This window comes from Lotus japonicus, chromosome 2, assembly GCF_012489685.1.
Source record: "Lotus japonicus ecotype B-129 chromosome 2, LjGifu_v1.2".
Lineage (NCBI taxonomy): Eukaryota > Viridiplantae > Streptophyta > Magnoliopsida > Fabales > Fabaceae > Lotus > Lotus japonicus.
Window position 1 is genome coordinate 27,707,633 of NC_080042.1, and position 13,479 is coordinate 27,721,111.

Sequence of the window (13,479 nt, forward strand, 5' to 3'; positions counted from 1 at the left end):
TTCAGGAATTACAGACACTCATGAACACAACAGTTCATAGTTCACTTCCTAATCTACCCAGTGTGTTTCTGCTTAGAACCTCAACCTAAGTATGAGAGCCCCTCTCACTTTCTCTCAATCACTGCCACAGTGATTGGTAACAAACAATCAACAATCAGAGTTTGCAGATGCAACCAACACAGATCATAACCTTGCTTTATAGAATCAATGAGCAAGGTATGATCACAAGCAACAAAGAACAAAGAACAATAACAATCCTAAAACACTTGATCTCTCTATTAGCATCGGTGGTCTTCAAGCTTTAGGTATTTGTTCTTTTATAGTCTTCAGCAGCGGTGGCTTGGGCAATAGGGTTTGCTTGGCTGAAGTAACAGATTGCAACAACAAATCAAAACTGAATCTCCAAGATATTGTTGCTAAATTCAAACGTGAAGATAGAAACTCAATCTTTTATCAAAGATTGTTTCAACAAATAACAACCCACAAATCAAACCCTTCCGGTACAGCTACTTCTTCCTCAAGTAACTACAAAAATATATCTTCATAAACTCTACAAGGTCCCACGAGTAACATTCCAAATAGAGGACTGATGTCCTAGCATCACAAAGGCAGATGCCACGACAACAGCTTCGACATCCGGTTGTTTTTTACAAAATGCAAGACAACAAAGTAACAACAATCTCCCCCTTTGTCAAATTTTGTCTAAAACAACTTAATGAAAAGAGAGAGTAAACAAAGCGAACCAAAGCTCCCCCTAAGTAGCAGACTCCCCCTCAAATGATGCATCTAACTAACAACCAGCACACTCCATAAAGCATAATTGGAACAAAGAACATGGCAGCAGAAACGTACTAACTATCCAACAAGTGCAAACCAAAAAACCAGAAGCAATTTGAACAAAAGCTAATCACCAAATGCATAAAGAGACAACAATAGCTAAACAACCAGTCGATTACATGCCTCTGTCTTGAACTTGTCTTCAAATTATTACAGATCAAAGCCATCAACACAACAAAACACATAGTTTGCACAGCTACATAGATCTACTCCCCCTTTTTAACAAAAATTTGGCAAAGGGTACACAAACTACAGCCAAAAGAAAAACAAGAACCACAAACTAATCTTCAGAACTGGAGTCGCCTTCAGTGTCTTCTATATTCTCTTCAGATTCTCCCACTTCTTTAGTGCTGGCATCCTGATGAGCAGCAGCACCACCACTTGGCTCACCCTCTTGACCTTCTTCCTCTTGAAGCTTGAGAAGCAAGGCATCAACCTTTAGCTTCCTTGCAGTGCTGATCCTAATAGTCTCCTGTAGAGTCTTAGAAACATCCATTAATTCAGCAATAATAGCCTGAGTATTGGATTCACTCACAGGAGCTGGGCAGAAGTCCTGCTAAATGGCACAGCAATGTCTATGACATGTGGCTCCATAAACAATCGCTGGTCCAGGGTAATAGGAACACCCTTTGGCAACGGAACCTCATTAGCCCTGATGATCTGAGGATGCTGTTGAAGAATAATCTCTGTAAGAAGAGATAGAAATGATATGGGCAACTTCACAGCACAAGTGTCAGCATGCTTCAGAGTCTGTTCAAACACAAAAGACCCAAAATCAAAATTAGTAGAAGTGCCAATTTTGTAGATCAATCTGGCAAGAGCAGTAGAAACTCCAAAAGTATGTTGGGTAGGAACCCAATTCACAGCCCCAATCCTGTTAAGGATGGCATACTTCACACTTAGAGTTCCTGTAGACAGCAACTTCTTGATGGGCCACTTCTTGACTTGGACATCAGTAATCTCCTTGGCAATCACATCCAAGGACAACTCCTCATCAACAAACTCAACAACACTTCTACCAAGTGCTTTTTTGATCACAGCAGGAGAGAATTCAACACATTTGGCCCTGACAAGCACCTTCGTAAACTCAATACTTTCAGGAAGTCCCACTTCCACAGACAGATTCACCAGAAATTCCCTCACCAGTTTTTCATAACACCTTCCCACCTTGAGAATGGTCTTCATCAGTCCAGCCTTTTCAATAAGTGCAACCACTTCCTTGCACTCAAGTACATCAGTGCCAACTTCCCTTTCCTTGGCAACTCTGCGTTGACACACATACTTCCACTTCTGAACATAACCTTCAGCATGCAAGGACACATTGTCAATAGGAACAGCAGGGACATTCTGAGGAATGCGTTTTCCTGCATACTTCTTCTTCTCAGAAGGCAAGATGTCCTCGACATCCCCCTCAACATCTGACCCAGATTTCTCAGCAGCAACTGGAACCTTTTTTTTTCTTGACACTCTTGGATTTTACTTCCTGTTGCTTACCTTTTCCCTTCACATCTTTCTGCTTAGACTTGGAAGTTGTTGGAGTGGACTTGGTCTTCTTCTTTGGAGCAGGAGATTCTTCAACATCATGAACCCTTCTTTTTCTCTTGATCCTAGCAGCAACACTATTAGGCAGAGAAGCAGTTAAAGGAACATCATCTGAGTCATCATCAGAGATGTTCTCAACAGAGGCAAGAGCCTGGCTTGATTCCTTGGACTGAGAATCATCAATGGTCACATGCACTGGTTCATCCTGTTTCAAAGGAGAAGAAGAGCCATCAGAATGAGTGGGTACACTTGAATCTTCACGAGTAGTGGATTCCTTCCCAGAAGTTTCTGGATTAGGAACATCTTCAGGTACAGAAGCCCTAACATCGGGCACAACATCTTGATTGGAATCCATGGGAGAGTTTTTAGCAGAAAGCTCTTCTTCATCTGTGACATCCTCAATAATAGGAGCATTTGAGGGAGCCTTATCACGAGCCTGAGATTGATACACCTTTCTTGACAGAATCTTGGTCGTCTTCTTCACAAACTTCTTCTTGGAATCTGATGAACCACTCTTAAGACCCATGCATTTCACACCAAGTGGAGTTCTTTCAACCTTGGCCTTGACAGAGTCGTGCTTCCTTGATGCTTCAGACATGATGATTGATGTGACACAACACTTTGAACACAGAAAATTGATGAGAAATTGAGAATAAAAGAGGTTAAAACTAAGAAGTACAATCAGTTGAAGAGAGGCAATTTGCTAGTTAACGGAGGTTATATAGCAGTTGAGAAAGAAGCAACCTTCTCTCTTCTGACGTCACAACGACAGTTAATGATGAGAAAAATAAAACTAGCCGTTAACACCTTTAGGAACGTTAATTGCTATGCTCCTTCAAAGAGGCAAATCCCAAGATTTCCTCTTAATTTATCAAAGTGCTTGCATCAAGGGGCTTTGTAAATATGTCAGCCAATTGCTTCTCAGTTGTAACATGCTCCAAAGTGACAATTTTATCCTCCACTAATTCCCTGATAAAATGATGTCCTATGTCAATGTGCTTGGTCCTGCTGTGTTGAATAGGATTTTTGGAAATATTGATTGCACTGAGATTGTCACAATACAATGTCATGACATCCTGTTCAACAACATACTCCTTGAGCATTTGCTTCATCCACATGAGTTGTGTGCAACTACTTCCAGCAGCAATATACTCTGCTTTTGCGGTTGATAAAGAAACACAGTTTTGCTTCTTACTTAACCACGAGATTAGATTATTTCCTAAAAAGAAACAACCTCCTGATGTGCTTTTTCTGTCATCTGCACTACCTGCCCAATCTGCATCACAATATCCAACTAAAGAAAAGTTTTTATCATGAGTATAGAGAATACAATAATCACTTGTAGCATTGATGTACTTTATGATTCTCTTTACTTGCAGTAGATGACTTGCTTTAGGAGCAGCTTGGTATCTAGCACACACACCAACATCAAAAGTGATATCAGGTCTACTAGCAGTAAGATACAACAAGCTTCCTATCATGCTTCTATAGATACTTTGATCAACATCTTGCCCTATTCATCCTTGGTTAATTTAACATGAGTTGCAGCTAGAGTTCTTTTATGACCTGACTTCTCTAAACCAAACTTCTTGACCAAGCCCTTGGCATATTTGCTCTGTGAGATGAACATGGAATCCTCCATTTCCTTCACTTGTAGACCTAGAAAATAACTCAACTCACCAACTAAGCTCATTTCAAACTCAGATTTCATTTGTTGAACGAAATGCTCCACCATCGTGTTTGATATTCCTCCAAAGACTATGTCATCCACATAGATTTGTGCTATCATGAGCTTTCCTTTGTCATTCTTAACAAATAAGGTCTTTGTCAGTAAGTCTCTCATACCAAGCTCTGGGAGCTTGCTTCAATCCATACAGTGCTTTCCTTAATCTGTATACATAGTCTGGATGATGAGGATCTATGAACCCTGTAGGTTGCTCTACATATACTTCTTCATTTAGGTAACCATTCAGAAATGCACTCTTGACATCCATCTGGTAGAGTCTGAACTTTAGAAGACATGCAACTCCCAGCAACAATCTTATAAACTCCAGTCTTGCTACTGGTGCAAAGGTTTCATCAAAGTCAATTCCCTCTATCTGAGTATACCCATGAGCAACCAGTCTTGCTTTGTTTCTGGTGACAATTCCATTTTCATCATACTTGTTTCTGAAAATCCATTTTGTGCCAATGATGTTTACTCCCTCAGGTCTTGGTACCAGATTCCAAACTTCATTCCTTGTGAACTGATCAAGCTCTTCTTGCATAGCATTTATCCAGTATTCATCAGTAAGAGCTTCTTTGACATTGCTAGGTTCTATCTTTGAGATGTAGCATCCATGAGCAATAAGGCTTCTGGATCTGGTTGTTACTCCCTCCTAAAGCTCACCAATAATATTTTCTTGAGGATGGATCTTTTGAATCCTGATGGATGGGGCTTTATTCTGTGTAGACAGCTTGTCTTCATGTTCATCTGTGCTTGTATCAGACTCATTGTCGAGGTTGGTTGTTGGAGCTCTGCTAGAACATCTGCACCATCTTCACCTTCACTGAGATTGGATTCCTTGCTTGCACTAGGCTCATCATCAACACTCACATTTAGTGACTCCATCATGGTTTTTGTGCGAGAATTGAATACTCTATAGGCTTTGCTATTTGTTGAGTATCCCATAAATATCCCTTCATCACTCTTTGGATCTAACTTTCTTCTTGGTTCTCGATCAGCAAGAATATAGCATTTGCTTCCAAATATATGAAAGTGTTTTACTGTAGGTTTCCTACCTTTCCATATTTCATACTGAGTAGAGGAAGTTCCAACTCTAATGGTGACTCTGTTGTGAATGTAGAATGCAGTATTCAAAGCCTCAGCCCAGAACTTAAGAGGAATCTTCTTTGCATGCAACATGACCCTGGCTGACTCCTGAAGAGTTCTATTCTTTCTCTCAACAATTCCATTCTGTTGTGGTGTGATGGGTGCTGAAAACTCATGATTGATTCCTTCTGATTCACAAAACTCAGAGAATTTAGAATTCTCAAACTCCCTTCCATGATCACTTCTGATCCTTACAATCACAGAGCTCTTTTCATTCTGAAGCCTCAGACACAAGTTCATGAAGATATAAAAAGTTTCTGACTTTTCTCTCAAGAATTTTATCCAAGTGTACCTGGAAAAATCATCAACACAAACAAACACATATCTTTTACCTCCCAAGCTTTCAACCTACATTGGTCCCATGAGGTCCATGTGCAGTAGTTCCAGTACCTTTGTTGTGGTCTAATGCTGAAGTTTTGTATGAGATACCTTGGTTTGTTTTCCAATCTTGCAATCTCCACACAGCTTTCCTTCACTTATCCTCAGTCTAGGCAAATCTCTTATGGCTTCTTCAGCAACTATCTTCTGCATACTCTTTAAATTGAGATGACCCAGTTTTTGGTGCCATAAATTTAGCTCATCCTCCTTTGTTAACAAGCATCTAAAGACTTGAGCTATCTCTTGAGGTGTCCACATATAGCAATTATCTTTCGATCTGACTCCTCTCATAAAGACTTTGGCATCTTCTGTAGTTACAATACAACCTGCTCTGTTGAATTTCACTTCAAGCCCTTGATCACAGAGTTGGCTTATGCTAATTAGATTAGCAGTTAGGCCATTAACCAGAAGCACATTATTCAAATATGGGGATCCAACATTAACCAGTTTTCCTACCCCTTTAATTTTTCTTTTAGCTCCATCTCCAAATGTGACATAGTTGCTAGAATGACTTCTGAGATCCTTCAGATATCCTTTATTTCCTGTCATATGCTTTGAGCAAGCATTATCAAAGTAACAGTCTTCAATTGCAGAGGCTCTGAAAGACGTGTAGGCAACCAAACAAGTAATTTCACTCTTGGGCTTCCATTCCTTCTTCATCTGTGTGACCTTTGAGTTATTAGACCTATCATAAGCTTGAGGATAGCCATTTAATTTGAAACAGTAGGGTTTTATATGTCAATTCCTTCCACAGTAATGGTACTTCCAAGGTGCTATTTTGATACTCTTAGCTTGAGAACTCTCATGACGAGGCACATGTCGAGGCATCGGTCTTGACATCTGATAATTAGCAGGTTTCTTGAATTCAGATTGTTCTACTGCAGCAACAAAATTCTTTGACCCCTTCTGATCTTTCTTGTTTGCAATCCCATAGTCAAATCCAATTCCCTTCAAGCTTCTTCCCTGCTTACTTGTTTCTTTCAGAATCTCATCTAACATGTCAGAACCACTATTCAACATTCGGAGTGATTTGCGAGTGGCTTCAAGCTTGCTTTTTAGAATTGCTATTTCCTCTTGTAAATATGTATTGACTAACATCAGTTTTTCCTTTTCCACAGTGTCAACATTTTTAAGTTTGGATTTCCACTTATCACAATCTTCTTTTAGCTTAGCACTGAGTTCTTTCAATCTTTCATTCTGAGTGGAGAGTTGTTCTATCTCACTTTCCTGTTCTCTTACAAGTTTACAGGCTTCCTCCCATTTGATATGCAACAGCTTATAAGTCTCACCAAGTTCCTCATCTGAAATATCTTCATCACTTGTATCTGTATCACAAACTGTTCCAGAGAAGGCATTTACCTTGTTGGCAGAAATCTCCTCCTCATCTTCAGTGTCTTCATCTGACCAAGTGACCATCATCCATTTCTTTTGCTTTTTCAGATAAGTAGCACATTCAGATCTAATATGACCATAACCTTAACACTCATGACACTGCACTCCTTTACTCTGACAAGATCTTTCTTCTTCCTTGGTCCTCCTCTGAGAATTAGAAAACTTGGGTTTGTTGTCGAACTTCATGTCCTGGACATTAGGCCTGGTTCGGTTGTCAAGCTTTCTCAATGCTCTGTTAAATTTTTTTGCTAGCATAGCCAGAGCTTCATAAAGGTTTTCACCCTCACAGCCTTCATCATCACCCTCATCTGTGTTAGATACAAAAGTAATACTCTTATGTTTCTTTTCAGACTTGTCACCAAGTTTCAACTCAAAAGTGTGCTCAATATCTTGATCCTCCTCAATCGCAGTAACTTTCATAGCAAATTTCTTTGGTAGAGACCTCAAGATTTTCCTTACAAGCTTTTCATCTGACATAGGTTCTCCAAGAGCAAAACAAGCATTGGAAAAGTCACGAACACGCATGTGGAATTCAGAGATGGTTTCTTCTTCAGTCATCATCAGATTTTAAAACTGAGTAGTAAGCATATGAAGTCTTGACATTCTCACTCTAGTAGTTCCTTCATGAGCAGTCTTCAGTATCTCCCAGGCATCCTTGGCCACAGTACAAGTGTTAATTAGCCTGAACATATTCTTGTCAACTCCATTGAAAATAGCATTCAGTGCTTTAGAATTCCCCAGAGCAGCTTCATCTTCTTCCTTAGTCCATTCTTCCTCAGGTTTCTCAGCAGCAACAGTTGAAGTTCCTTCAGTTTGTGCCTTGGTGGGGTGCTTCCAACCCTTAACAATAGCTTTCCAAGTCTTGTTGTCAATTAACTTGAGAAAGGCTGTCATGTGAACCTTCCAGTAGTCATAGTTAGTACCATCCAGAATAGGTGGCCTATTGACTGATCTTCCCTCCTTGTTATCCATGAGAATTGAATTAGATTCCCTAGAGCTCACCCAAACAGAACAGGGTTCCTACTCTGATACCAATTGAAATTTTGGTTCTTTCACAGGACAGAGATGTCCTACACGATGCTGGGACAACAGGTTCAATAATTGACTAACAGTAACAGCAATAAATAAAAATACAAGTAAACAAGACACAAGAATTGGTAACCCAGTTCAGTGAAAACTTCACCTACGTCTGGAGGGTTTTCACCTAAAGAAAGGAAATCCACTATCTCAAGATTCAGGAATTACAGACACTCATGAACAAAACAGTTCATAGTTAACTTCCTAATCTACCCAGTGTATTTCTACTTAGAACCTCAACCTAAGTATGAGAGCCCCTCTCACTTTCTCTCAATCACTGCCACAATGATTGGTAACAAACAATCAACAATCAGAGTTTGCAGATGCAACCAACACAGATCATAACCTTGCTTTATAGAATCAGTGAGCAAGGTATGATCACAAGCAACAAAGAACAAAGAACAATAACAATCCTAAAACACTTGATCTCTCTATTAGCATCGGTGGTCTTCAAGCTTTAGACTTTGTTCTTTTATATTCTTCAGCAGCGGTGGCTTGGGCAATAGGGTTTGCTTGGCTGAAGTAACAGATTGCAGCAACAAATCAAAACTGAATCTCCAAGATATTGTTGCAAAATTCAAACGTGAAGATAGAAACTCAATCTTGTATCAAAGATTGTTTCAACAAATAACAACCCACAAATCAAACCCTTCCGGTACAGCTACTTGTTCCTCAAGTAACTACAAAAATATATCTTCATAAACTCTACAAGGGCCCACAAGTAACATTCCAAACAGAGGACTGATGTCCTAGCATCACAAAGGCAGATGCCACGGCATCAGCTTCGACATCCGGTTGTTTTTGACAAAATGCAAGACAACAAAGTAACAACAAATAGTTTATCTCTTGAATAAAGGTTGTATTGCAATGCAATGTCTTAGTTTTTTTCTTCCTTTCTTCAGCCTTTAAATACTTCAAGAACAAAGTGATTTTTCCGTTGAGAGAATCTATCCGTTGGAGGTACTTCTGAAAATTTCAGAACATACGAGGTTGATCCTCGTAGGTAGACTGGTCAAAATAGTACAATGCAATTGTACTATTTGATACTGATCTTTTGTCATGTACAGTTGACTTCTGATCTACTGAGGCGCACTTCAATTGTGAACTTGTGTAGTTTCTAGTCATAGTCACGAGGATGCTTGGATCCAAGAACATCAAGTCTTCAACTTCTAGACTGTTCCCTTCAGAACATCTGGTCTTCAGAATAGAAGCACTTGGTCTTCAGAACCAGCTTTCGTGGGTTTTCAGAATCTTCAAGTCTTCAGAGTCTTTGACTGTTCACTTTAGAACTTCTAGTCTTCAAAGTCTTTAGCACTTGATTCTTCAAAGCCCACATCAGAGCTTTAATCTTCATAACATATTTAGCAGTAAACTACCGTTCATTTGAACGTAGTGAGTGCAGAAGCGGTTTGGTGGTCAACACTTTGGCCTTTGACTTCTGATGAAAAACCCCTTTCAATCGGAATCAGAACCTGTTTGTCAAATACACAAAAGACAAACGTTAGAGTACAAAAGTCATTCATACTCAAAATATATGCATGTTATTATCAAAACCTAGAGGTGTACACAAAACCAAATCTTGGTCTTACAATCTCCCCCTTTTTGATAATGACAAAACTATATATTTTGATGAATAAAAACTAACACAGATCAGAGTTTAAGGATTAGAAAGATCTTATCCTGATGTGTATAGTTTATTCAGCTCCTTCTGAATCCAAGACTTGAGCTTGATTCTGAGCTAATCTCCCCCTGAATCTAAGACTTAATAAAACATTAGAAGCGTCTAGATTCTGAGCTTTATAAAATAATGGCTTAAATACTCTGGAGGTCCCTAGAATTGTACACCGTACGAAAATAAGTCCCTGAAAAAAAATATTCTGATTCCGGATCCCTGGAATTTGGTTCCTACTCATGTTACCAGCCTATGTAGCTCTGGTTTTGCACAGTCATCATGTCCACGTGGATTTTTATATATCCTAGTCTTTTTCTTAATTCCACAACTTATTAAATACTCAAAAATTAAAATTCGAAAAGAAAAAAATTAATAAAAAATAAAAAACCAGAACATTCTTCATCTTCTTCTAACATCTTCATCATCTTCATCATCATCTTCAACTTAAAATCCAGAAAAATCCAAAAAATTAAAAACCAATCCCTAAGTTCAAAGCCACAAAACACAACCCACCTTCACCTTCACCCTCTCCATCTTCTTCATCTCTAATTATTTTCTGGGACAAAAACCTGACAAACACTCCATCATTTTAAAATTTTAACTCCACTAAACCATTTTCCCCTCATGACCAACCTTCACTCTCTCTCACTAATACAAACTTTTGCAGGGAATCCAAGAAAACGTGTTTTTGACTAATTATTACTTTACTAAATAATTTTCCACCAAATTATTCCCACTTTCCTCTTTTCTTACGCAAACCCACACCACTAAACCAACCAACTTCATAACCCAATATTCATCATCCCTAATTCACGCAACGAGGGAATGCTGATGATCTAAGTAGATCATCATCTCCATCCTCTCACAATCTCACCCAACCACCACTGCCGCCATCCCACCGCTCAAGCCACAACCCAAAACTGGTGGATTACTAAGCTCAATGGGTATTCTAGGGAAATTACATCACAAGAACATGTTTCAACCCAAAACGCAACCAGAAACTTTGTTCCCGGGAAGAAGGTGAGAAGGAAATTGAGAGAAAAAATGGAAGATCTGAGAAGAAACCTGTTCCACCTTCAAATCCTCTTTTCTTTCCTATCCTACACATACATAAACCACCACCACCTTCTCCTAAAGTTCAATATTAACCACCACCATCACCACAACCCATCAAATCATAGAGTGTAGGACGGGATCTACTCACCCAGAAACCTAAATGTTCGCAAATTTCTAGGATGCGGTGCTCGCGGGGACGGAGTTTCTGTACTTCACCAATACATGCACCATACCAGATCTGGCAACCACCACAGCCCCAAAACTCCAAGAACAATTGAACAACCTTCATATCAGAACGAGAACGTGAGAGAGATGAGAGAACGCATCTTAGATTCATGTTCGTTTCTCCCACAATCAGATCTGAAACCAGATTTCAAGCTTCAAGCTTCACTGGTTATTGCGGCAAGTGAAGAAGCTGGTCAGATCCTTTTGGGTTCTCAGCAAAAGGAGACACCTCTTTGGATTTTCATGGACGAAAGATCTTGGACTCTTGTGATTAAGGATTAGGGGTAATTAGAATTAGGAAATGTTTAATTTTCGTTAATTAATCCATGTGTAATGATAAAAAATAATAAAAGCCACGTGGAAACAATGACTATGCAAAAATAGAGCCACCTAAGCTGTTAACTGTTGGTGAATCTGCAAGTGTACAGATATCTTCGGGTTTTAAATATTGAATCCACAGGGACCGTGAGTGAGAATTATGGTTTAAGCTTGAAACTAGTGAGTTTTGAAAGCAAGTAAAATTCAGATTTTGGATTTGTTTGTTTGTAACAAGTGTTTGCAAAATTAGCAATGGTAAAGAGATGAAAATATCAATTGATAAAGATGCTCTGGGTTAATGTTCATCCAATCCTCCCTAGTCAACCTACCCTATGGAATTGAAACCTTGAATCAACCCCTTGTTGTTATAGCCTCTCACTCATTGATTCCTCAAATGAGCAATTCTCCCATACTAAAAGCTAAGCCCAATTCCTTGTGTACCTAGTCATTTATATGAGGATTAAAAGCATGCAATTTTCAGGCCAACAAAACCAATCCCCCACTCTATTCCTAGAAGCAAGCATAGAGAGATCAATTTCAACCCAAGTCCCTAAACCACAACAATCTTCCGATATGATTGTAATTTAGCCTATAGCAAAGGTGCACCCAAGCTAATCATGCATTATAGAATTGAAATACAAAGTAGATTCAAGAACAAGAGCATAGGGATAGGATTTAAGACTAGAAATTCATGAAATCACATTGAACCCAAAGCAAAAGAGAGTACTAGCCACTCATGCCTAGTGAATCCATACACAAAATGTAAAGAAAACCTGGAAAATACAAGGTGGAAGCATCTCAAAAGCCCCAAAAGCACTTCCTAAGCTTCAATACTTGGTAAAAATCTAAGTAAAAATCAGAAGTTCTGAACAAAATGGCCAGGGCGCTCAAGCATTTATCTGGGGCGCTTGAGCGCCCATGAAGCAGAAACAAAACATTCCCTTCTGGCCAGCTGGCGCTCAGGCGCCAGGCAAGGGCGCTTGAGCGCCAGACACACGCTTCTGGTGACTTTTCAGCTTTTTGTAACCCCCCTTTGAATGTTCTCATCAATTCTTCACCCTTTTGGCCTTCTTTCTTCAAGAGTAACCTGCTGCAGCACTAAAGAACCAAGACAAGTAGTAAAATCAAGAAATTCAAAGGCTTTTTAATCACCTTAGTCCTCACAAAACCATGACAAAACACATGCAAGTCCTAAACTCTATAAAAATGCAAAAAGAACCCTCATACAACCATAAAATTACTAAAACTAAACTCAAACTCAAATAAATATCAAAATGCATGAGAATGCATCAAACACCACATGAGACAAAGAAAAAGACTCAAAACACTCAAAGAAATGACCCTAAATACACTACGAAAATAGGGTCATCACACCACTATACTCAACGACAGCTCGCCCTCGAGCGTAGAAAACACTCGCTTGCCCACAAGCGCAAGAAATGCTCCCTAAACAAGTGCCTAACTAAGGATACCCAACACAAAACTGGGGGACAAAGTAATTATAGCTGGTTCCAAGAGGAAAGATCCAACAACCTACTTCATGCAACTTTTCGAAAAGAGAAGAATATTGAGCCCATTCATGGAAAGCATATAGAACTAAAAATCCTAGGATGAGATATAAATCTAGTGCACAGAGCATACAAGCGAGTTCATAGGTTCAGGGTGTCATTCACAAAATAGCAACAAAGATCAAACATGCAAAATTCAAAGAGACTTTCAAAAGGTTGAAACGTTGGCTTGGTTAACCTTGATGGTGGGTGGTTCCTAAGGAAATCTAGGCTTCAAAGCACAATGAGTGTGGTCCCGACTTAGTACCCCCGGAGCTTTCAACAATTAAACTTTTCTGCACAAGTCTCTTGACCCTCTTTTTTCAACTTTTTTCTTTTCTTTTCCAACTCCTACATTTGTTTAGGAGTTCTTTCTTTTTCTTTTTTTCAACAATTTTTTTACTTGGGGCAAGAGACTAATTTTTTGCAACTTATTCAGCTCCATAACAACAAATCAAGGACCAACACTCCCCAATAATCCAACCAAATATCCACCCCAATCATTTGGCTACAACAAATTCTCCAATAAAGCTCAAATGGGGCAACTAAGGATAATGTTCAAC

General features: G+C 39.2%; 1 protein-coding gene across 1 annotated transcript; it reads right to left on the reverse strand.

Moving 5' to 3' along the window:
• Positions 1-1,368: 1,368 nt before the first annotated feature.
• Positions 1,369-3,860, reverse strand: LOC130736292 (uncharacterized). Its single transcript, XM_057588132.1, has 4 exons — positions 3,753-3,860; positions 3,647-3,655; positions 2,332-2,998; positions 1,369-2,279 (listed from the first exon to the last, which is right to left on the reverse strand). The coding sequence occupies exons 1-4, from the start codon at positions 3,858-3,860 to the stop codon at positions 1,369-1,371; spliced, it is 1,695 nt and encodes a 564-aa protein (XP_057444115.1).
• Positions 3,861-13,479: the final 9,619 nt, after the last annotated feature.

Coding starts and splice junctions, on each gene's coding strand:
- LOC130736292 (XM_057588132.1), bottom strand. CDS start 3,860: ATGATAGGAAGCTTGTTGTATCTTACTGCTAGTAGACCTGATATCACT. Junction 2,280..2,331: donor GAAAGATGTGAAGGGAAAAG/GTAAGCAACAGG, acceptor AAAAGGTTCCAG/TTGCTGCTGAGAAATCTGGG.